The following is a 26,520-nucleotide window of genomic DNA, read 5'->3' as shown; positions in this document are numbered from 1 at the left end:
GTAATGATGTTGGCAGGTGTATGTAATGATGTTGGCAGGTGTATGTAATGATGTTGGCAGGTGTATGTAATGATGGTGGCAGGTGTATGTAATGATGTTGGCAGGTGTATGTAATGATGTTGGCAGGTGTATGTAATGATGGTGGCAGGTGTATGTAATGATGTTGGCAGGTGTATGTAATGATGTTGACAGGTGTATGTAATGATGGTGGCAGGTGTATGTAATGATGGTGGCAGGTGTATGTAATGATGGTGGCAGGTGTATGTAATGATGTTGGCAGGTGTATGTAATGATGGTGGCAGGTGTATGTAATGATGTTGGCAGGTGTATGTAATGATGTTGGCAGGTGTATGTAATGATGGTGGCAGGTGTATGTAATGATGTTGGCAGGTGTATGTAATGATGGTGGCAGGTGTATGTAATGATGTTGGCAGGTGTATGTAATGATGTTGGCAGGTGTATGTAATGATGTTGGCAGGTGTATGTAATGATGGTGGCAGGTGTATGTAATGATGTTGGCAGGTGTACGTAATGATGTTGGTGCAGGTGTATGTAATGATGTTGGCAGTGTATGTAATGATGTTGGCAGGTGTATGTAATGATGTTGGAAGGTGTATGTAATGATGGTGGCAGGTGTATGTAATGATGGTGGCAGGTGTATGTAATGATGTTGGCAGGTGTATGTAATGATGTTGGCAGGTGTATGTAATGATGGTGGCAGGTGTACGTAATGATGTTGGCAGGTGTGTATAGTGCTGGGGAGCCTGGCGTCCATGTTGCCCTCAGATTACACAATATTACACGTAATATGACATTTGGAACTTCTGTGAGTGTAATGTTGACTGTTAATTTTTATTGTTTATTTCACTTTTGTTTATAAATCTACTTCACTTTCTATGGCAATGTCAACATTTGTTTCCCATGCCAATAAAGCCCCTTGAATTGAATTGAATTGAATTGAATCGAATATAGAGAGCTCGCTGACTAGGGTGAAACTATGACAAGACAAAGCTGGATGTTAGGAATGAAGGTAACACTGCCTCTCAAATGATACCTCACAACGCTGAAAAGGACTGAGTCAGGGTCTGTTACAACCTAACCTATTGTAACAGCTGTAAGAGAAAGGCCTGAAACTAAATCCCACTACATACTGGTCTGAAACTAGATCCCACAACATGCTGGTCTGGAACTAGTTCTCTTACATACTGGTCTGAAACTAGATCCCCTACAACATACTGGTCTGAAACTAAATCCCCCTACAACATACTGGTCTGAAACTAAATCCCCCTACAACATACTGGTCTGAAACTAGATCCCCTACATACTGGTCTGAAATTAGATCCCCTACAACATACTGGTCTGAAACTAGATCCCCTACAACATACTGGTCTGAAACTAAATCCCCTACAACATACTGGTCTGAAACTAAATCCCCTACAACATACTGGTCTGAAACTAGATCCCCTAATACTGGTCTGAAAAATCTCTTACATACTGGTCTGAAACTAGATCCCTTACATACTGGTCTGAAACTAGATCCCCTACATACTGGTCTGAAATTAGATCTCTTACAAACATACTGGTCTGAAACTAGATCCCTACATACTGGTCTGAAACTGATCCCCTACAACATACTGGTCTGAAACTAAATCCCCTACAACATACTGGTCTGAAACTAAATTTCTTACAAACTGGTCTGAAACTAGATCCCTACATACTGGTCTGAAACTAGATCCCTTACATACTGGTCTGAAACTAGATCCCCTACAACATACTGGTCTGAAACTAGATCCCCCTACAACATACTGGTCTGAAACTAGATCCCCTACAACACTGGTCTGAAACTAAATCCCCTACAACATACTGGTCTGAAATTAGATCTCTTACATACTGGTCTGAAACTAGATCTCTTACATACTGGTCTGAAACTAGATACATACTGGTCTGAAACTAGATCCCCTACAACATACTGGTCTGAAACTAAATCTACAACATACTGGTCTGAAACTAAATCTCTTACAAACTGGTCTGAAACTAGATTTCTTACATACTGGTCTGAAACTAGATCTCTTACATACTGGTCTGAAACTAGATCCTTTACATACTGGTCTGAAACTAGATACTTTACATACTGGTCTGAAACTAGATCCTTTACATACTGGTCTGAAACTAGATCCCTTACATACTGGTCTGAAACTAGATCCACTACATACTGGTCTGAAGTTAGATCTCTTACATACTGGTCTGAAACTAAATCTCTTACATACTGGTCTGAAACTATATCTCTACATACTGGTCTGAAACTAGATCCCTTACATACTGGTCTGAAACTAGATCCCCTACATACTGGTCTGAAATTAGATCCCCTACATACTGGTCTGAAACTAGATCCCCTACAACATACTGGTCTGAAACTAGATCTCTTACATACTGGTCTGAAACTAGATCCACTACATACTGGTCTGAAACTAAATCTCTTACATACTGGTCTGAAATTAGATCTCTTACATACTGGTCTGAAACTAGATCCACTACATACTGGTCTGAAACTAGATCCCCTACAACATACTGGTCTGAAACTAGATCTCTTACATACTGGTCTGAAACTAGATCCCCTACATACTGGTCTGAAACTAAATCTCTTACAAACTGGTCTGAAACTAGTTCTCTGACATACTGGTCTGAAACTAAATCTCTTACAAACTGGTCAGAAACTAAATTTCTTACAAACTGGTCTGAAACTAGATCCTCTACATACTGGTCTGAAACTAGTTCTCTTACATACTGGTCTGAAACTAAATCTCTTACATACTGGTCTGAAACTAGTGCCCTACATACTGGTCTGAAACTAGATCCATACTTACATCATATGGTCTGAAACTAAATCTCTTACATACTGGTCTGAAACTAGTTCTCTTACATACTGGTCTGAAACTAGTTCTCTTACATACTGGTCTGAAACTAGATCTCTTACATACTGGTCTGAAACTAAATTCTTTACAAACTGGTCTGAAACTAGATCTCTGACATACTGGTCTGAAACTAGATCCCTTACATACTGGTCTGAAACTAGATCCCCTACAACATACTGGTCTGAAACTAGATCCCCTACATACTGGTCTGAAACTAGATCCTACAACATACTGGTCTGAAACTAGATCTTTACATACTGGTCTGAAACTAGATCCTTTACATACTGGTCTGAAACTAGATCCCCTTACATACTGGTCTGAAACTAGTTCTCTGACATAATGGTCTGAAACTAAATCTCTTACATACTGGTCTGAAACTAGATCCCCCTACAACATACTGGTCTGAAATTAGATCTCTTACATACTGGTCTGAAACTAGATCCCCCTACACATACTGGTCTGAAACTAGATCCTCTACATACTGGTCTGAAACTAGATCCCCTACATACTGGTCTGAAACTAGATCCTTTACATACTGGTCTGAAACTAGATCCCCTACATACTGGTCTGAAACTAGATCCCCTACAACATACTGGTCTGAAACTAGATCCCCTACATACTGGTCTGAAACTAGATCCCCTACAACATACTGGTCTGAAACTAGATCCCTTACATACTGGTCTGAAACTAGTTCTCTTACATACTGGTCTGAAACTAGATCCCCTACAGCATACCGGTCTGAAACTAGATCCTCTACATACTGGTCTGAAACTAGATCCCCTACATACTGGTCTGAAACTAGATCCTTTACATACTGGTCTGAAACTAGATCCCCTACAACATACTGGTCTGAAACTAGATCCCCTACATACTGGTCTGAAACTAGATCCCCTACAACATACTGGTCTGAAACTAGATCCTTTACATGCTGGTCTGAAACTAGATCCTTTACATACTGGTCTGAAACTAGATACTTTACATACTGGTCTGAAACTAGATCCTTTACATACTGGTCTGAAACTAGATCCCCTACATACTGGTCTGAAACTAGATCCCCTACAACATACTGGTCTGAAACTAGATCCCTTACATACTGGTCTGAAACTAGTTCTCTTACATACTGGTCTGAAACTAGATCCCCCTACAGCATACCGGTCTGAAACTAGATCCTCTACATACTGGTCTGAAACTAGATCCCCTACATACTGGTCTGAAACTAGATCCCCCTACAGCATACCGGTCTGAAACTAGATCCTCTACATACTGGTCTGAAACTAGATCCCCTACATACTGGTCTGAAACTAGATCCCCTTACAACATACTGGTCTGAAACTAGATCCCCCTACAACATACTGGTCTGAAACTCGATCCCACTACAAACTGGTCTGAAACTAGATCCCACTACATACTGGTCTGAAACGAGATCCCCTACATACTGGTCTGAAACTAGATCCCACTACATACTGGTCTGAAACCAGATCCCCTACATACTGGTCTGAAACCAGATCCCACAACATACTGGTCTGGAACTAGATCCCTCTACATACTAGTCTGAAACTAGATCCCCTACATACTGGTCTGAAACTAGAACCCCCTACAACATACTGGTCTGAAACTAGATTCCTGGACTGGTCCCTCCCTCCCTCCTCTCTCCCACCTCCCTCCTTCCTCTCTCCCACCTCCCTCCCTCGTTAGTCAGTAGAGTGGCAGGATCAGACAGTTCTCCTGCTGGGAGATGTGATGTCTCCTCTTCATCCATCCCTCTCCTCTTCATCCCTCCCTCCCTCCCTCCCACCCCAGACTGTTCTCCTGCCGGGAGATGTGAGTGGAGGGAGGTGTTTGTTATAAACCTTCTAATCTCTAGGCAGTTACAGGATGTTCTGGAGCTTAACCCCATGAGATGATCGTAAAAAACACCAGCTTTTCACTATTAGGTGATTCTACATTTAGCTGTTGTTGCTGTTGTTGTTGTTGTTGTTGTTGTAATAGGTTGTTTATAGCACTGCTGTTGAATGGAATGCACAAAGGGACATTTAAAAAAGGACTCCCTTATGGGAACAATAGTCTTTAAATCGGGAGTTAGTGTTTAGTTCATCACAGTAAACACATGTTCATTTCTTCCTATTTTCTTTCTTTCATGTTTGTATCTGTTATCTACCTAACAGTGGCAAATGTTCATTTCTTCCCTTCATCAACTAACAGTGGTGTGGTAGAAGCACACTCTTTTGAGAAGCGCCATAATGATGACACTACGCTGTCATTGTAATTATGCGTCTATTAATAAGTTAACTAAATATGAGCTCTTGCGCAGCGTGACGTGAAATGCTCTCATATGGATATATTTAGCGAACCTTAAACGGTGCGGTTGGGACCTGTTATAACACGATAACGAAATGTTTATAGATGTGTAAATAAATGTGTATTGGCTATGAAGTCAAAGTATATCATTACCGTATATTTAAATGTCCTTATAATGACCCCCCTCCCTCCTCCCCTCCTCCAGCTGCAGCGATGGTATCCAGCAGGATGGCAGTAGAGAGCAGTTGTCCTCTGGGGCAATTCCCCTGTGGTAACGTGACGGTGTGTCTGCACCAAGCTCTGCAGTGTGATGGACACAGAGACTGCCCCAATGGAGCCGACGAGGAAAACTGTGGTGAGAGAGGGAGAGAGGAAGAGGAGGAGAGAGAGAGTGTGTGTGTGTGTGTGTGTGTGTGTGTGTGTGTGTGTGTGTGTGTGTGTGTGTGTGTGTGTGTGTGTGTGTGTGTGTGTGTGTGTGTGTGTGTGTGTGTGTGTGTGTGTGTGTGTGTGTGTGTGTGTGTGCGTTACGTACCCTTCGTTCCATTACGTACCATTTTTCCCTAATAAACTCGCACTTAATGACCAAATTATCCTATTTTTTTAATAATTCGTTTATTTTTATTTTGACACTAGAATAATTGTTTCTGACTCATTTAATGTCATGTCTCTGGCTCATTTCAACCATAGAAGTTGTTCATTTTGATTTAGTTGCTCTTTTAACTAATTGAATCAGGGGTTTGGACTGGTAGATCTCCAGATCAACCCTGGTGTACCAGGGTGTCTGGGACTTAACGTGTGCAGAATATTCTGGATGAAAAGCATAAGTACATGTTTTTACATTTCAACTATAAATATAAAAGGAAAACATTTTGCTTATTCTACTATTTAGGACGCAAGTACTGTATGTGTATCCGGACTATGGCTGTTGAGGCTGTTACCACCACACCTTCAGTCACGAGTCATGAAGGCAGGATAATTAGGTTTCTCCAAGCACTGATGCTGCTGATGGTCATCAGTAGTCTACCAAACTTGCTAACTGCCTGGTACTCAGCACTCTATTGTCCATCTAATCACTCTGACATGAATGCAAATGTGTTCGAAAATCGAATCAAACACTTCATGAGAGCCCACGAGTTCAGGTTGCGCAACATTTCTATATGCAATTGTGTGAGAAAACAGAGTGATGGCCTCTACTAAAAACAGGAGGATGAACTTTCTATATGCTAGGCCTACTATATTTATTTCTCAACCTTCCAAATGTTAAGTACATTGTTTCTCTTTACAACAGGAGTATAGCCTACCTGGCTGGCATGAAAATAAACCACGGGGAAAAGTGTCCTGCCTTTTTTTTTTAAATCATACTCGCACACCTCATGTATCCTGGCCTATAAGGTTTATATCGCAACTAAAGTGGCCAAATAACTTCTTAAAATGAAGCAGACTAATTCGCTCTGCAAGGGGTGTAAAGCCTAACTGGCACATACATAAGCAGGGTGTGACTTTCAAGTCTGGGGATACATTTCACCCTAAAAAATGCACCTTTAGGCCTACTTATAATGTTGGTAAATGTGGACAGTACTTCCAATATCTTCAATATGCACCTCAGAACAAGGACACGCGCAGTTGCATATCCGATGTGTCACTCGTGAGAAAGACCGGATCACGCGATGCACAGAACGACCACTGGCCGCAGAAGGCATTGGATTTTCTTAGGGTGCATTACGGCCACACGTCGGGAAATTCGAGGCAATTATCAAGTGCTTGTCAAATTGTGAATGAGTGACTGATGTAGTGTGTACAGCCTGTGCAAAAAAAAAAAAAAAAAAGCAGAGTTCATGCCTTGCTCCAGCGACTTTTTCCATATCATCATTAGAGTTGCATCATGCAGCCTTAAATCTAAACATATAGACCAACATTTATAGAACAACTAAAGTCACATTAATCACTCTAAATGAAGCAGATAGGACGCATGTTCGCCCTCCCTCAAATTGGTTTTTATTCAGGTTTGTTCTATTGTATTCTTCATAATATAATAATATAAAATAATGCCATGGAAGCCAATCTTGTCTGCTAAAATGAGCCACAGCCATATGGCATAGCCAGATCAGGACCTAACATGAGGACAGGACCTAACATAAGGACAGGGCCTAACATGAGGACAGGACCTAACATGAGGACAGGACCTAACATGAGGACAGGACCTAACATGAGGACAGGACCTAACATGAGGACAGGACCTAACATGAGGACAGGACCTAACATAAGGACAGGACCTAACATGAGGACAGGACCTAACATGAGGACAGGGCCTAACATGAGGACAGGACCTAACATGAGGACAGGACCTAACATGAGGACAGGACCTAACATGAGGACAGGACCTAACATGAGGACAGGACCTAACATGAGGACAGGACCTAACATGAGGACAGGACCTAACATGAGGACAGGACCTAACATAAGGACAGGACCTAACATGAGGACAGGACCTAACATAAGGACAGGACCTAACATGAGGACAGGACCTAACAGGACCTAACATGAGGACAGGACCTAACATGAGGACAGGACCTAACAGGACCTAACATGAGGACAGGACCTAACATAAAGACAGGACCTAACATGAGGACAGGACCTAACATAAGGACAGGACCTAACATGAGGACAGGACCTAACAGGACCTAACATGAGGACAGGACCTAACAGGACCTAACATGAGGACAGGACCTAACAGGACCTAACATGAGGACAGGACCTAACATAAAGACAGGACCTAACATAAGGACAACTCAGAGTATGTTATTCTGTTTTTCTGAAATAGATTTACATTGTCTTTATATGTTGCTTCTTTAGACCTGTCTAAAATAAAATAAATAATAGATAATGAATTTATTGTGAATGTGTATGCTATGGGGCGGCAGGTAGCCTACTGGTTAGAGCGTTGGACGAGTAACCGAAAGGTTGCAAGATCGAATGACAAGGTACAAATCTGTCGTTCTGTCCCCTGAACAAGGCAGTTAATCCACTGTTCCTAGGACGTCATTGTAAATAAGAATATGTTCTTTAACTGAGTTGCCTCGTTAAATAAAGGTAAAATATATTTCATGGATGTTCAAAGAGTCTTGCTTGCTTTGAAGCCGGGAGATGATAAATGTGTTTATGTTAATTAACGGTTAGTTACCGTGAGAGCGACACTTATTTGCTTGACCAGCTGATAAAATTTGGTGACCGCCGCAGCACTAATCCGGACACTGTCAACGTGTAATGCTCCAACTATGACCATAATATTACCTTGTGTCTGTAGGGGACAACAGCGGATGGGCGGACATCTTTGATCGAACCGTCAGAAAGGTCCAACCACAGGGCCTACCACCAGAAGACTGCTGTCAGTGTGTATGCTTGTGTCAGTGTGTGTGTTTGTGTGTCAGTTTGTGACTCTGTGTGTGTGTGTGTCAGTGTGTGTGTGTGTGTGTGTGTGTGTGTGTGTGTGTGTGTGTGTGTGTGTGTGTGTGTGTGTGTGTGTGTGTGTGTGTGTGTGTGTGTGTGTGTGTGTTTGTGTCAGTGTGTGTGTTTGTGTGTCAGTTTGTGACTCTGTGTGTGTGTGTTCAGTGTGTGTGTGTTGTGTGTGTGTGTGTGTGTGTGTGTGTGTGTGTGTGTGTGTGTGTGTGTGTGTGTGTGTGTGTGTGTGTGTGTGTGTTTGTGTCAGTGTGTGTAGTTGTGTATTAACTGTGTGTGGTTGTGTAGTCTTGCAGCAGTACCCAGAGAATTGTGACTGTATCAAGACAGAACTGGAGTGTGTGGAAGTCAACCTACATGATGTTCCTCAAGTCTCCACCAACGTCACCTGGCTGTAAGTACCCCTCTCCGTGTGTGTGTGTGTGTGTTTGTCTGCGGTGTGTGTGTGTTTGTCTGCGGTGTGTGTTTGTCTGCGGTGTGTGTTTGTCTGCGATGTGTGTGTGTGTGTGAGAGAGAGCACTCCCAATTTGGGTTATTAGGTAACCCAGCGCTGGTTAAATAGTGAACAGACCACATTTTGGGTTATTTTTACCCAGCCAGTTGGGTTGCGTGAATAGCCCAACATTTTGGTTGTTGGGAAGTTGGGATGTTGGGATGTTGGGATGTTGGGATGTTGGGTTGTTGGGATGTTGGGTTGTTGGGATGTTGGGTTGTTGGGATGTTGGGTTGTTGTTGGGATGTTGGGTTGTTGGGTTGTTGGGATGTTGGGATGTTGTTGGGATGTTGGGTTTTGGGATGTTGGGATGTTGGGATGTTGGGTTGTTTGGGATGTTGGGATGTTGGGTTGTTGGGATGTTGTTGTTGGGTTGTTGGGATGGGATGTTGGGTTGTTGGGATGTTGGGTTTTGGGATGTTGGGATGTTGGGATGTTGGGTTTTGGGATGTTGGGATGTTGGGATGTTGGATGTTGGGATGTTGGGTTGTTGGGATGTTGGGTTGTTGGGATGGGTTGCGTTGTTGGGATGTTGGGTTGTTGGGTTGTTGGGATGTTGGGATGTTGGGTTGTTGGGATGTTGGGTTGTTGGGTTGTTGGGATGTTGGGTTGTTGGGTTGTTGGGATGTTGGGTTGTTTGTTGGGATGTTGGGATGTTGGGTTTTTGGTTTGTTGGGATGTTGGGTTGTTGTTGGGATGTTGGGTTGTTGGGTTGTTGCGATATTGGGTTGTTGGGATGTTGGGTTGTTGGGTTGTTGTTGGGATGTTGTTGGGATGTTGGGATGTTGTTGTTGGGATGTTGGGATGTTGTTGGGGTTGTTGGGTTGTTGGTTGTTGGGATGTTGGGTTGTTGGGTTTGTTGGGTTGTTGGGATGTTGGGATGTTGGGTTGTTGTTGGGATGTTGATGTTTGATGTTGGGTTGTTGATGTTGGGATGTTGGGATGTTGGGATGTTGGGTTGTTGGGATGTTGGGTTGTTGGGTTGTTGGGATGTTGGGATGGTTGTTGGGATGTTGGGTTGTTGGGATGTTGGGATGTTGGGATGTTGTTTTTGGGATGTTGGGATGTTGTTGGGATGTTGGGTTGTTGGGATGTTGGGTTGTTGCGTTGTTGGGATGTTGGGTTGTTGGGTTGTTGGGATGTTGGGATGTTGGGTTGTTGGGATGTTGGGTTTTTGGGATGTTGGGATGTTTGTTGGGTTGTTGGGATGTTGGGTTTGTTGGGTTGTTGGGATGTTGGGATGTTGGGTTGTTGGGTTGTTGGGTTGTTGGGATGTTGGGTTGTTGGGATGTTGGGTTGTTGGGATGGGATGTTGGGTTGTTGGGATGTTGGGATGTTGGGGGTTGTTGGGATGTTGGGTTGTTGGGTTGTTGGGATGTTGGGTTGTTGGGTTGTTGGGTTGGGATGTTGGGTTGTTGGGATGTTGGGATGTTGGGTTGTTGGATGTTGGGATGTTGGGTTGGGTTGTTGGGTTGTTGGGATGTTGGGTTGTTGGGTTGTTGGGTTGTTGGGATGTTGGGTTGTTGGGATGTTGGGTTGTTGGGATGTTGGGTTGTTGGGATGTTGGGTTGTTGGGATGTTTGTTGGGATGTTGGGTTGTTTGTTGGGTTGTTGGGTTGTTGGGTTTGTTGGGATGTTTTGTTGGGGTTTGTTGGGATGTTGGGTTGTTGGGATGTTGGGTTGTTGGGTTGTTGGGTTGTTGGGTTGTTGGGATGTTGGGTTGTTGGATGTTGGGATGTTGGGTTTTTTGGTTTGTTGGGGTTGTTGGGATGTTGGGTTGTTGGGTTGTTGGGTTGTTGGGATGTTTGTTGGGTTGTTGGGATGTTGGGTTGTTGGGTTGTTGGGATGTTGGGTTGTTGGGATGTTGGGATTGGGTTGGGATGTTGGGATGTTGGGTTGTTGGGATGTTGGGTTGCGTTGTTGGGTTGTTGGGATGTTGGGTTGTTTGTTGGGTTGTTGGGATGTTGGGATGTTGGGTTGTTGTTGTTGGGATGTTGTTGGGATGTTGGGATGTTGGGTTGTTGGGATGTTGGGTTGTTGGGTTGTTGGGATGTTGGGTTGTTGGGTTGTTGGGATGTTGGTTGTTGTTGGGTTGTTGGGATGTTGGGTTGTTGGGATGTTGGGTTGTTGGGATGTTGGTTGTTTGTTGGGATGTTGGGTTGTTGGGATGTTTGGCGTTGTTTGTTGGTTGATATTGGGTTGTTGGGATGTTTTGGGTTGTTGGGATGTTGGGATGTTGGGATGTTTTGTTGGGATGTTGGGATGTTGGGTTGTTGGGATGTTGGGATTTTGTTGGGATGTTGGGTTGTTGGGATGTTGGGTTGTTGGGATGTTGGGATGTTGGGATGTTGGGTTGTTGGGATGTTGGGTTGTTGGGTTGTTGGGATGTTGGGTTGTTGGGTTGTTGGGATTTTGGGTTGTTGGGATGTTGGGTTGGGATGTTGGGATGTTGGGTTGTTGGGATGTTGGAATGTTGGGTTGTTGGGATGTTGGGATGTTGGGTTGTTGGGATGTTGGGTTGTTGGGTTGTTGGGTTGTTGGGATGTTGGGTTTGTTGGTTGTTGTTGGGATGTTGGGATGTTGGGATGTTGGGTTGTTGGGATGTTGGGATGTTGGGTTGTTGGGATGTTGGGTTGTTGGGATGTTGGGTTTGTTGGGATGTTGGGATGTTTGGATGTTGGGATGTTGGTTTGTTGGGATGTTGGGATGTTGGGATGTTGGGATGTTGGGATTACCCAAACATGGGTTAATTTTTAACCATCAATTGGAGATTTTTTTACTCTCAAACTGGGTCTTTATGAATATATTCCTTAATCTATTTTCTGGAGGTATGGCTTATTAGAGGCGTGGCTTTCAGACAGAGTTTATTGGCCACCCGTGAGAGTAAATTCCATTCTTGTTCATCGTGTTAAGATTACATATAGTGCAGAATAAAATGTTTCCGCACAAAAATATATTTTACACATTCTTCTATACTATTAATATTATTGATAATATTATTGATTATATTATTGATTACAATAACATGAATCCTAACAATTATCAGGAATCAAGGTAAGGCCCAAGTGCAGACTGTGTGAAGTAACAATGTTTATTATAACCACAGGGGCAAACGACAGGTCAAGGCAGGCAGGGGTCGATAACCCGAAGGTGGAGCAAAGGTACAGGACTGCCGGCAGGCTCAGGCAGTGGTCAGGCGGGCGGGTACAGGGTCAGGATAGGCAAAGGTCAAAAAAATTGAGACTAGGGGAAAAGGACAGGTGAAAACGGATCAGGGAGTGACAACAATAGGCTTTTAGGGAACTCATACACCTCAGTAAGCATTATTGATGTGCCTTAACCTTAACATGTGATAACTATACAACAGGACAGATTAACAGGAATGACATTTATTCTCACAGGTGGTTAAAAATAACTATCTGAAAAAGTCACACTCCTGCTAAACTACGCATCCAGTAGTCTGATCTGACGGGTCCTTATCTCAGTACCCCATCATCAATAACCCAGCATCAATAACCCAGCATCAATAACCCAGCATCCAGCACCAATAACCCAGCATCAATAACCTAGCATCCAGCATCAATAACCCAGCATCAATAACCCAGCATCAATAACCTAGCATCCAGCATCAATAACCCAGCATCAATAACCCAGCATAAATAACCCAGCACCCAGCATCAATAACCCAGCATCAATAACCCAGCATCCAGCATCAATAACCCAGCATCAATAACCCAGCATAAATAACCCAGCATCCAGCATCAATAACCCAGCATCAATAACCCAGCATCAATAACCTAGCATCCAGCATCAATAACCCCGCATCAATAACCCAGCATAAATAACCCAGCATCAATAACCCAGCATCAATAACCCAGCATCCAGCATCAATAACCCAGCATCAATAACCCAGCATAAATAACCCAGCATCCAGCATCAATAACCCAGCATCAATAACCCAGCATCAATAACCCAGCATCCAGCATCAATAACCCAGCATCAATAACCTAGCATCCAGCATCAATAACCCAGCATCAATAACCCAGCATCAATAACCCATCATCCAGCATCAATAACCCAGCATCAATAACCCAGCATAAATAACCCAGCATCCAGCATCAATAACCCAGCATCAATAACCCAGCATCAATAACCCAGCATCCAGCATCAATAACCCAGCATCAATAACCCAGCATCAATAACCAAGCATCCAGCATCAATAACCCAGTATCAATAACCCAGCATCAATAACCCAGCATCCAGCATCAATAACACAGGCGCTTTTAAAGAAAACAACCCAACTAAGTGACCCAATGCCTACAACCCAGCAGTAGGATCAACCAAACAACCCAGCAGTAGGATCAACCAAACTACCCAGCAGTAGAGTCAACCAAACTACCCAGCAGTAGGATCAACCAAACAACCCAGCAGTAGGATCAACCAAACAACCCAGCAGTAGAGTCAACCAAACAACCCAGCAGTAGGATCAACCAAACTACCCAGCAGTAGGATCAACCAAACTACCCAGCAGTAGGATCAACCAAACTACCCAGCAGTAGGTTCAACCAAACAACCCAGCAGTAGAGTCAACCAAACAACCCAGCAGTAGAGTCAACCAAACAACCCAGCAGTAGAGTCAACCAAACTACCCAGCAGTAGAGTCAACCAAACTACCCAGCAGTAGAGTCAACCAAACTACCCAGCAGTAGAGTCAACCAAACTACCCAGCAGTAGAGTCAACCAAACAACCCAGCAGTAGAGTCAACCAAACTACCCAGCAGTAGAGTCAACCAAACTACCCAGCAGTAGAGTCAACCAAACAACCCAGCAGTAGAGTCAACCAAACTACCCAGCAGTAGAGTCAACCAAACTACCCAGCAGGAGAGTCAACCAAACAACCCAGCAGTAGAGTCAACCAAACTACCCAGCTATAGAGTCAACCAAACCACCCAGCAGTAGAGTCAACCAAACTACCCAGCAGTAGAGTCAACCAAACAACCCAGCAGTGGAGTCAACCAAACAACCCAGCAGTAGAGTCAACCAAACTACCCAGCAGGAGAGTCAACCAAACAACCCAGCAGTAGAGTCAACCAAACAACCCAGCAGTAGAGTCAACCAAACTACCCAGCAGGAGAGTCAACCAAACAACCCAGCAGTAGAGTCAACCAAACTACCCAGCAGTAGAGTCAACCAAACAACCCAGCAGTAGAGTCAACCAAACAACCCCGCAGTAGAGTCAACCAAACTACCCAGCAGTAGAGTCAACCAAACTACCCAGCAGTAGAGTCAACCAAACAACCCAGCAGTAGGGTCAACCAAACTACCCAGCAGTAGGAGTAAACCAAACAACCCAGCAGTAGAGTCAACCAAACTACCCAGCAGTAGAGTCAACCAAACTACCCAGCAGTAGATTCAACCAAACAACCCAGCAGTAGAGTCAACCAAACAACCCAGCAGTGGAGTCAACCAAACAACCCAGCAGTAGAGTCAACCAAACAACCCAGCAGTGGAGTCAACCAAACAACCCAGTAGTAGAGTCAACCAAACTACCCAGCAGTAGATTCAACCAAACAACCCAGCAGTGGAGTCAACCAAACAACCCAGCAGTAGAGTCAACCAAACTACCCAGCAGTAGATTCAACCAAACAACCCAGCAGTAGAGTCAACCAAACAACCCAGCAGTAGAGTCAACCAAACAACCCAGCAGTAGAGTCAACCAAACAACCCAGCAGTAGAGTCAACCAAACAACCCAGCAGTAGAGTCAACCAAACTACCCAGCAGTAGAGTCAACCAAACTACCCAGCAGTAGAGTCAACCAAACCACCCAGCAGTAGGATCAACCAAACAACCCAGCAGTAGGATCAACCAAACAACCCAGCAGTAGGATCAACCAAACAACCCAGTAGGATCAACCAAACAACCCAGCAGTAGAGTCAACCAAACAACCCAGCAGTAGAGTCAACCAAACTACCCAGCAGTAGAGTCAACCAAACAACCCAGCAGTAGAGTCAACCAAACAACCCAGTAGAGTCAACCAAACTACCCAGCAGTAGGATAAACCAAACAACCCAGCTATAGAGTCAACCAAACAACCCAGCTATAGAGTCAACCAAACAACCCAGCAGTAGAGTCAACCAAACAACCCAGCAGTAGAGTCAACCAAACAACCCAGCAGTAGAGTCAACCAAACTACCCAGCAGTAGGATCAACCAAACTACCCAGCAGTAGGATCAACCAAACAACCCAGCAGTAGGATCAACCAAACTACCCAGCAGTAGGATAAACCAAACAACCCAGCTATAGAGTCAACCAAACAACCCAGCTATAGAGTCAACCAAACAACCCAGCAGTAGAGTCAACCAAACAACCCAGCAGTAGAGTCAACCAAACAACCCAGCAGTAGAGTCAACCAAACAACCCAGCAGTAGAGTCAACCAAACAACCCAGCAGTAGAGTCAACCAAACAACCCAGCTGGGTCAACCAAACTACCCAGCTGTAGAGTCAACCAAACTACCCAGCAGTAGGGTTAACCAAACTACCCAGTTGGGTCAACCAAACAACCCAGTTGGGTCAAGCAAACTACCCAGCTGTAGAGTCAACCAAACAACCCAGTTGGGTCAACCAAACTACCCAGCTGTAGAGTCAACCAAACTACCCAGCAGTAGAGTCAACCAAACAACCCAGCAGTAGAGTCAACCAAACTACCTAGAGATGTGTGTCTGGTTTCATTACAGTCCCAGAGTACTAGAGATGTGTGTATGTGTTTCATTACAGTCCCAGAGGACAATAGATGTGTGTCTGGTTTCATTACAGTCCCAGAGGACTAGAGATGTGTGTCTGGTTTCATTACAGTCCCAGAGTACTAGAGATGTGTGTCTGGTTTCATTTATAGTCCCAGAGGACTAGAGATGTGTGTCTGGTTTCATTACAGTCCCAGAGGACTAGAGATGTGTGTCTGGTTTCATTACAGTCCCAGAGGACTAGAGATGTGTGTCTGGTTTCATTACAGTCCCAGAGGACTAGAGATGTGTGTCTGGTTTCATTACAGTCCCAGAGGACTAGAGATGTGTGTCTGGTTTCATTACAGTCCCAGAGGACTAGAGATGTGTGTCTGGTTTCATTACAGTCCCAGAGGACTAGAGATGTGTGTCTGGTTTCATTACAGTCCCAGAGGACTAGAGATGTGTGTCTGGTTTCATTACAGTCCCAGAGGACTAGAGATGTGTGTCTGGTTTCATTACAGTCCCAGAGGACTAGAGATGTGTGTCTGGTTTCATTACAGTCCCAGAGGACTAGAGATGTGTGTCTGGTTTCATTACAGTCCCAGAGGACTAGAGATGTGTGTCTGGTTTCATTATAATCCATCATTTGTTGAACCTGTTTCTGCTAGATTCAGTCTCTTTAACTTTCAAAGAGAGAATGAAATCGAAATCACAAGTAAAATGCAAAGGAACACAATCCATTTCATAAATCGATAAATAAGATGGAGTGTAATGAAAGACTGTAGACAGCGTTGCCCAGGGGACTAGAGTTATCCAGGGCCTGGAGTTTTTATTTATTTTACCTAGTAAGTTGACTGAGAATACATTCTCAAATACAGTAATGACTTGGGGAATAGTTAAAGGGGAGAGAAGGAATGAGCCAATTGTAAGCTGGGGATGATTAGGTGACCATATGAGAGCCAGATTGTAAATTTAGCCAGGACACCGGCGTTGACACCTCTACTCTTACGATAAGTGCCATGGGATCTTTAATGACCTCAGAGAGTCAGGACACCCGTTTAACGTCCCATCCGAAAGACGGCACCCTACACAGGGCAATGTCCCCAATCACTGCCCTGGGGCATTTATAAGACCTCCTACTGGCCCTCCAACACCACTCCAGCAGCATCTGGTCTCCCATCCAGGGACCAACCAGGACCAACCCTGCTTAGCTTCAGAAGCAAGCCAGCATGCAGGGTGGTACGCTGTTGGCGAGAGATACCCAGGGCCTGGAGGACTAGAGTTACCCAGGGCCTGGAGGAATAGAGATATCCAGGGCCTGGAGGACTAGAGATACCCAGGGCCTGGAGGACTAGAGATACCCAGGGCCTGGAGGACTAGAGTTACCCAGGGCCTGGAGGACTAGAGTTACCCAGGGCCTGGAGGAATAGAGATATCCAGGGACTGGAGGAATAGAGATACCCAGGGCCTGGAGGACTAGAGCTACCCAGGGCCTGGAGGACTAGAGTTACCCAGGGCCTGGAGGACTAGAGTTACCCAGGGCCTGGAGGACTAGAGTTACCCAGGGCATGGGACTAGAATTAGACAGGGCCTGGAGGACTAGAGTTACTCAGGGCCTGGAGGACTAGAGTTACCCAGGGCCTGGAGGACTAGAGTTACCCAGGGCCTGGAGGACTAGAGTTACCCAGGGCCTGGAGGACTAGAGCTACCCAGGTCCTGAAGGGTTAGTGCTACCCAGGGCCTGGAGGACTAGAGTTACCCAGGGCCTGGAGTACTAGAGCTACCCAGGGCCTGGAGGACTAGAGTTACCCAGAGCCTGGAGGACTAGAGTTACCCAGGGCTTGGAGGACTAGAGTTACCCAGGGCCTGGAGGACTAGAGTTACCCACGGCTTGGAGGACTAAAGTTGCCCAGGGCTTGGAGGACTAGAGTTACCTAGGGCCTGGAGGACTATAGTTTCCTAGGGCCTGGAGGACTAGAGCTACCCAGGGCCTGGAGGACTAGAGTTTCCCAGGGCCTGGAGGACTAGAGTTACCCAGGGCCTGGAGGACTAGAGCTACCCAGATCCTGTAGGTTTAGAGGCAACCAGGGCCTGGTGGACTAGAGCTACCCACATCTTGGAGGACTAAAGTTACCCAGGGCCTGGAGGACTAGAGTTACCCAGGACCTGGAGGACTAGAGTTACCCAGGGCCTGGAGGACTAGAGTTACCCATGGCCTGGAGGACTAGAGTTTCCCATGGTCTGGAGGACTAGAGTTTCCCAGGGCCTGGAGGACTAGAGCTACCCAACTGAACAATTGGGCGTGCAAAATTATTCAGCCCCCTTAAGTTAATACTTTGTAGCGCCACCTTTTGCTGCGATTACAGCTGTAAGTCGCTTGGGGTATGTCTGTATCAGTTTTGCACATCGAGAGACTGAAATTCTTTCCCATTCCTCCTTGCAAAACAGCTCGAGCTCAGTGTAGTTGGATGGAGAGCATTTGTGAACAGCAGTTTTCAGTTCTTTCCACAGATTCTCGATTGGATTCAGGTCTGGCCTTTGACTTGGCCATTCTAACACCTGGATATGTTTATTTTTTAACCATTCCATTGTAGATTTTGCTTTATGTTTTGGATCATTGTCTTGTTGGAAGACAAATCTCCATCCCAGTCTCAGGTCTTTTGCAGACTCCATCAGGTTTTCTTCCAGAATGGTCCTGTATTTGGCTCCATCCATCTTCCCATCAATTTTAACCATCTTCCCTGTCCCTGCTGAAGAAAAGCAGGCCCAAACCCTGATGCTGCCACCACCATGTTTGACAGTGGGGATGGTGTGTTCAGGGTGATGAGCTGTCTTGCTTTTACGCCAAACATAATGTTTTGCATTGTTGCCAAAAAGTTCAATTTTGGTTTCATCTGACCAGAGCACCTTCTTCCACATGTTTGGTGTGTCTCCCAGGTGGCTTGTGGCAAACTTTAAACAACACTTTTTATGGATATCTTTAAGAAATGGCTTTCTTCTTGCCACTCTTCCAGATTTGTGCAATATACGACTGATTGTTGACCTATGGACAGAGTCTCCCACCTCAGCTGTAGATCTCTGCAGTTCATCCAGAGTGATCATGGGCCTCTTGGCTGCATCTCTGATCAGTCTTCTCCTTGTATGAGCTGAAAGTTTAGAGGGACGGCCAGGTCTTGGTAGATTTGCAGTGGTCTGATACTCCTTCCATTTCAATATTATCGCTTGCACAGTGCTCCTTGGGATGTTTAAAGCTTGGGAAATCTTTTTGTATCCAAATCCGGCTTTAAACTTCTTCACAACAGTATCTCGGACCTGCCTGGTGTGTTCCTTGTTCTTCATGATGCTCTCTGCGCTTTTAACGGACCTCTGAGACTATCACAGTGCAGGTGCATTTATACGGAGACTTGATTACACACAGGTGGATTGTATTTATCATCATTAGTCATTTAGGTCAACATTGGATCATTCAGAGATCCTCACTGAACTTCTGGAGAGAGTTTGCTGCACTGAAAGTAAAGGGGCTGAATAATTTTGCACGCCCAATTTTTCAGTTTTTGATTTGTTAAAAAAGTTTGAAATATCCAATAAATGTCGTTCCACTTCATGATTGTGTCCCACTTGTTGTTGATTCTTCACAAAAAAATACAGTTTTACATCTTTATGTTTGAAGCCTGAAATGTGGCAAAAGGTCGCAAAGTTCAAGGGGGCCGAATACTTTCGCAAGGCACTGTAGTTAACACTAATGAACTTGTTCTCTGCAGCAGAGGTAACTCTGGGTCTTCCTTTCCTGTGGCGGTTCTCATGAGAGCCAGTTTCATCATAGCGCTTGGTCTTTGCAAGTACACATGAAGAAACTTTCAAAGTTCTCTACATTTTCCGGATTGACTGACCTTCATGTCTTAAAGTAATGATGGACTGTCGTTTCTCTTTGCTTATTTGAGCTGTTCTTGCCATAATATGGACTTGGTCTTTTACCAAAATGGGCTATCTTCTGTATACCACCTCTTCCTTGTCACAACACAACTGATTGGCTGAAACGCATTAAGAAGGAAATCAATTCCACAATTTTTTTTTTAACAAGGTACACCTGTTATTAACTGAAATGCATTCCAGGTGACTACTTCATAAAGCTATTTGAGAGAATGCAAAGAGTGTGCAAAGCTGTCATCATGGGTGGCTACTATGAAGAATCTCAAATATAAAATATTTGTTTAACCTCTTGCTCCTACCTGACACGCAGGCAGGCGTCCCATCTAGACATCTGGAAATGCAAATGCGCTACGCTAAATGCTAATAGTACTAGTTAAAACTCAAACGTTCATTAAAATACACATGCAGGGTATTTAATTAAAGCTGCACTCGTTGTGAATCCAGGCAACAAGTCATATTTAGGTATTAGTACACGTTAATAAGCAATCAAATTGATCACGAGGCGATGTATATTCTTTAGCTGTCCGTCTGGAAATAATGTCCGGGTAAATCTCAACCAAAATATCCGGTCGGAGACCTGAAGAAATGGCTTGTCTCTTCTTCGTTTGACCAAGAAACAAAGCCTAGGCAAATGACAAGACTGTTGACATCGTGTGGAAGCTGTAGGTATTGCAACCTCGGCCCCATTTATTGTGGTTCGCCTTTATCAATGGGTTGAAGTGGCGGATGGATATATATTTCCATTTTCAGTGATCAGATTTTCCTGCGCTTTTCGATGAAACGCATGTTCTGTTATTGTCACAGCCGTGATTTAACCAGTTTTATAAACGTCTGAGTGTTTTCTATCCACACATACTAATCATATGCATATACTATATTCCTGGCATGAGCAGCAGGGCGCTGAAATGTTGCGCGCTTTTTAACAGAATGTTCGAAAAAGTAGGGGGTAGGAGTAACAGGTTAACACTTTTTTTGGTTACTACATGATTCCATATGTCTTATTTCAGAGTTTTGGTGTCTTCACTATTATTCTACAATGTAGAAAATGTAACAAAAAAACTGAAAACACTGGACTGAGTAGGTTTGTCCAAACTTTTGCCTGGTACTGTATGTTTTATGGACTATAAATAACATGCTGTCTAAGTCACATCGTGTGTGTGTGTGTGTGTGTGTGTGTGTGTGTGTGTGTGTGTGTGTGTGTGTGTGTGTGTGTGTGTGTGTGTGTGTGTGTGTGTGTGTGTGTGTGTGTGTGTGAGTGTGTGTGTGTGTGTGTGAGAGAGAGTGTGTGTGTGTGTGTGAGAGAGTGTGTGTGAGTGAGTGAGTTATTAGTCAAAAGAAAGTATGAAACAGAGATTGTTTGATAGTTTATTACTCTCATTCATTAGTGGCTTTCCCTCGTTCCCTGATTATTCTCTCTTCTCCTCTCTCCTCTTCCTGCCAAGAGACATGGTTTACTACGTGAAGTCAGGCAGCAGTGTGTACAGATGTAGTATCATAATTTGTTGACAGAGAGAACTTTTGGTGATTAATGCAAGTTGTAGTGTATGCAAGGTTTAAAAAGGCTTCAAAGGTTTGTAATTTAACTTTAAAATGTCAGACTTGATTTAAACAAACAAAACATGTATCAACCCCTATCCACATAATTATTCACATTTCCTGTTGCTGCAGGATAATTTTACTGGTCAAATTAAGATCCTACATCTGAAGTACTCTGCTATCTCCCTGTCTCTGTCTGTGCTTTACTTCTAGCTTGTCATCACCCCACTGTGTGTGTGTGTGTGTGTGTGTGTGTGTGTGTGTGTGTGTGTGTGTGTGTGTGTGTGTGTGTGTGTGTGTGTGTGTGTGTGTGTGTGTGTGTGTGTGTGTGTGTGTGTGTGTGTGTGTGTGTTGTGTGTGTGTGTGTGTGTGTGTGTGTGTGCATTTGTGCGTGTGTGTGTGTGTGTTTGTGTGTGTGTGTGTGTGTGTGTGCGTGTGCATGTGTGCGTGTGTGTGTGCATGTGTGTGTGTGTGGTGTTCTGTATAACCATAGTAACAGTACAGTGTTGTCTGGTTCCTGTTGCAGGTCTCTGAAGAGTAACAAGATAAAGAGCTTGTCTGACAACATCTTCTCCAAATACGCACACCTGCAGAGACTGTGAGTACTAATATGAAACTGGCCTGGACTGGATTTGACTGGACTGGACTGGATTTAACTGGACACGACTGGACTGGATTTAACTGGACTGGATTTAACTGGACTGGATTTAACTGGACTGGATTTAACTGGACATGACTGGACTGGATTTAACTGGACTGGATTTGACTGGACTAGATTTAACTGGACTGGATTTGACTGGACTGGATTTAACTGGACACGACTGGACTGGATTTAACTGGACTGGATTTGACTGGACTGGATTTAACTGGACTGGATTTGACTGGACTGGATTTAACTGACTGGATTTAACTGGACTGGATGTAACTGGACTGATTTAACTGGACTGGACTGGATTTAACTGGACTGGATTTTTGATTTAACTGGACTGGATTTAACTGGACACGACTGGACTGGATTTAACTGGACTGGATTTGACTGGACTGGATTTAACTGGACTGGATTTGACTGGACTGGATTTAACTGGACTGGATTTGACTGGACTGGATTTAACTGGACTGGATTTAACTGGACATGACTGGACTGGATTTAACTGGACTGGATTTGACTGGACTAGATTTAACTGGACTGGATTTGACTGGACTGGATTTAACTGGACACGACTGGACTGGATTTAACTGGACTGGATTTGACTGGACTGGATTTAACTGGACTGGATTTAACTGGACTGGATTTAATTGGACACGACTGGACTGGATTTTAATGGTTATGACTGGATTTGATTTATTTTCAAGTCAGTTATACTAATGTTGTCCCATTTGCATGAAAATAATTGAGTCCATGTAGTTGACAAGTCATCCTGTCAGAAAGGCTCATATCATATATATATATATTCATATCTAATTAGAAACATCATGTCATATATATATATATATATATCTAGTTAGAAACATCATACCATATATATATATATTCATATCTAGTTAGAAACATCATACCATATATATATATATATTCATATCTAATTAGAAACATCATATCATATATATATATATTTACATTTACATTTACATTTAAGTCATTTAGCATACGCTCTTATCCAGAGCGACTTACAAATTGGTGCATTCACCTTATGACATCCAGTGGAACAGCCACTTTACAATAGTGCATCTAAATCTTTTAAGGGGGGTGAGAAGGATTACTTTATCCTATCCTAGGTATTCCTTAAAGAGGTGGGGTTTCAGGTGTCTCCGGAAGGTGGTGATTGACTCCGCTGACCTGGCGTCGTGAGGGAGTTTGTTCCACCATTGGGGGCCAGAGCAGCGAACAGTTTTGACTGGGCTGAGCCGGAACTGTACTTCCTCAGTGGTAGGGAGGTGAGTAGGCCAGAGGTGGTTGAACGCAGTGCCCTTGTTTGGGTGTAGGGCCTGATCAGAGCCTGGAGGTACTGAGGTGCCGTTCCCCTCACAGCTCCGTAGGCAAGCACCATGGTCTTGTAGCGGATGCGAGCTTCAACTGGAAGCCAGTGGAGAGAGCGGAGGAGCGGGGTGACGTGAGAGAACTTGGGAAGGTTGAACACCAGAAGGGCTGCAGCGTTCTGGATGAGTTGTAGGGGTTTAATGGCACAGGCAGGGAGCCCAGCCAACAGCGAGTTGCAGTAATCCAGACGGGAGATGACAAGTGCCTGGATTAGGACCTGCGCCGCTTCCTGTGTGAGGCAGGGTCGTACTCTGCGGATGTTGTAGAGCATGAACCTACAGGAACGGGCCACCGCCTTGATGTTAGTTGAGAACGACAGGGTGTTGTCCAGGATCACGCCAAGGTTCTTAGCGCTCTGGGAGGAGGACACAATGGAGTTGTCAACCGTGATGGCGAGATCATGGAACGGGCAGTCCTTCCCGGGAGGAAGAGCAGCTCCGTCTTGCCGAGGTTCAGCTTGAGGTGGTGATCCGTCATCCACACTGATATGTCTGCCAGACATGCAGAGATGCGATTCGCCACCTGGTCATCAGAAGGGGAAAGGAGAAGATTAATTGTGTGTTGTCTGCATAGCAATGATAGGAGAGACCATGTGAGGTTATGACAGAGCCAAGTGACTTGGTGTATAGCGAGAATAGGAGAGGGCCTAGAACAGAGCCCTGGGGGACACCAGTGGTGAGAGCGCGTGGTGAGGAGACAGATTCTCGCCACGCCACCTGGTAGGAGCGACCTGTCAGGTAGGACGCAATCCAAGCGTGGGCCGCGCCGGAGATGCCCAACTCGGAGAGGGTGGAGAGGAGGATCTGATGGTTCACAGTATCGAAGGCAGCCGATAGGTCTAGAAGGATGAGAGCAGAGGAGAGAGAGTTAGCTTTAGCAGTGCGGAGCGCCTCCGTGATACAGAGAAGAGCAGTCTCAGTTGAATGACTAGTCTTGAAACCTGACTGATTTGGATCAAGAAGGTCATTCTGAGAGAGATAGCGGGAGAGCTGGCCAAGGACGGCACGTTCAAGAGTTTTGGAGAGAAAAGAAAGAAGGGATACTGGTCTGTAGTTGTTGACATCGGAGGGATCGAGTGTAGGTTTTTTCAGAAGGGGGTGCAACTCTCGCTCTCTTGAAGACGGAAGGGACGTAGCCAGCGGTCAGGGATGAGTTGATGAGCGAGGTGAGGTAAAGGAGAAGGTCTCCGGAAATGGTAGGAGATTACCACTGAGAAGTACAGTTCCCGCTCAGCCCAGTCAAAACTGTTCGCTGCTCTGGCCCCCAATGGTGGGAGCCAGGACAGCGGAGTCAATCACCACCTTCCGGAGGGTCAACCGGGCAGGTTGTTGATTTAGGCAAGTGCCTGCCGTTGTCATAGGTGTTTGCACCAAGACGCTCTGGAGATTTCATCTGGAGAGAGAGGGGATATATATATATCTATATCTATATAATATATATATATATATATTCATATCTAGTTAGAAACATCATACCATATATATATATATATATATATATATATATATATATATATATATATATATATATATACACACATTGACTCTCTCTCTATATATATATATTCATGTCTAGTTAAAAACATCATGTCATATATATAGTTCAGAGTCAATGTGGAGGCTATAAACAGGGGGTACCAGTTCAGAGTCAATGTGGAGGCTATAAACAGGGGGTACCGGTTCAGAGTCAATGTGGAGGCTATAAACAGGGGGTACCGGTTCAGAGTCAATGTGGAGGCTATAAACAGGGGGTACCGGTTCAGAGTCAATGTGGAGGCTATAAACAGGGGGTACCGGTTCAGAGTCAATGTGGAGGCTATAAACAGGGGGTACCGGTTCAGAGTCAATGTGGAGGCTATAAACAGGGGGTACCAGTAAGTCGCTCTGGATAAGAGCGTCTGCTAAATGACTTAAATGTAAATGTAAATGTAATATATATTCATGTCTAGTTAGAAACATCATATATATATATATATATATATATATATATATATATATATATATATATATTCATGTCTAGTTAGAAACACGTCTGGGTTTGAGACTGTTATCCTACCGAGATAAAACCTAGTCCAGATATATCAGGGTAACCAGGCAACCTTGGTCAGATTGAATCCTAGATTCTAGTTGTTGTACTGGTGATTCTTACGAAATAGAGTGAACACTAGAAAACGCTCTCGATACGTGATCAAACAGCTTGTTTAAAAGGACCATCACGTTCATCATTATTCTCATTCGAATGTTCACAGGAGAAATAGCAGATATTTCAGGGTAACCAGGCAACCCTGGTTCCTGGGGTACCACAGGCACTTCATATTCATGATTTAAACCGATCTGGAAGACCAGGTGTGTTGAATTAAAGGCAATCACTGAACTGATCAATTAGCTCAGTTGGTCAGGTGTTGTGCCTAGTTTGGACACAACAATCTTGCAGAACCTCCAGGAACTGGGTTGCCTAGTCGTTAACCAGGTTTCCTATGAATTAGCTAATGCAAGTTAACCCAAACTCTGTTTTAGGGACCCCATGGGGTACACATTTTGGTTTTTGAATCAGTTGTGTAGTGGTAGGGCAAAACAACTAAATGTGTGCGCAGAGGAGGACCCCAGAACCGAGTTTGAGAAACACCTACCAGGACAGGTCTTCACGCAAGGTATAGTTCATCAGGTAATTTGGCAAAATGCACAATCTGATGTACAGCAACAACCTGGGGTAATAATGGTTGTGTATGAGAGGACTGAATGGTTGAGAGGACTGAATGGTTGAGGGGACGGATTGGTTGAGAGGGCGGAATGGTTGAGAGGACGGAATGGTTGAGAGGACTGAATGGTTGAGGGGACGGATTGGTTGAGAGGGCGGAATGGTTGAGAGGACGGAATGGTTGAGAGGACGGAATGGTTGAGAGGACTGAATGGTTGAGAGGACTGAATGGTTGAGAGGACTGAATGGTTGAGAGGACGGAATGGTTGAGAGGACGGAATGGTTGAGAGGACTGATTGGTTGAGAGGACTGAATGGTTGAGAGGGGACGGAATGGTTGAGAGGACGGAATGGTTGAGAGGACGGAATGGTTGAGAGGACGGAATGGTTGAGAGGACTGATTGGTTGAGAGGACTGAATGGTTGAGAGGACTGAAT

The 26,520-nt window shown here is 44.4% G+C and overlaps 1 protein-coding gene across 1 annotated transcript in view; it reads left to right on the top strand.

Annotated features, from left to right (window-relative positions):
• The first annotated feature begins 5,152 nt into the window (after positions 1-5,152).
• Positions 5,153-26,520, top strand: part of LOC127906216 (relaxin receptor 2-like) — a 145,754-nt gene continuing 124,386 nt past the window's right edge. Inside the window, exons 1-5 of the mRNA XM_052457497.1 lie at positions 5,153-5,174; positions 5,416-5,565; positions 8,515-8,595; positions 8,955-9,060; positions 21,876-21,947. Coding sequence (XP_052313457.1) covers positions 5,153-5,174; positions 5,416-5,565; positions 8,515-8,595; positions 8,955-9,060; positions 21,876-21,947 — 431 coding nt within the window. The remainder of the gene's footprint in view (positions 5,175-5,415; positions 5,566-8,514; positions 8,596-8,954; positions 9,061-21,875; positions 21,948-26,520) is intronic.

Source organism: Oncorhynchus keta, chromosome 11 (genome assembly GCF_023373465.1).
Source record: "Oncorhynchus keta strain PuntledgeMale-10-30-2019 chromosome 11, Oket_V2, whole genome shotgun sequence".
Classification (NCBI taxonomy): domain Eukaryota; kingdom Metazoa; phylum Chordata; class Actinopteri; order Salmoniformes; family Salmonidae; genus Oncorhynchus; species Oncorhynchus keta.
Note: the sequence above shows the minus strand (reverse complement) of the source record. Positions and strands in the feature narration are given on the sequence as shown.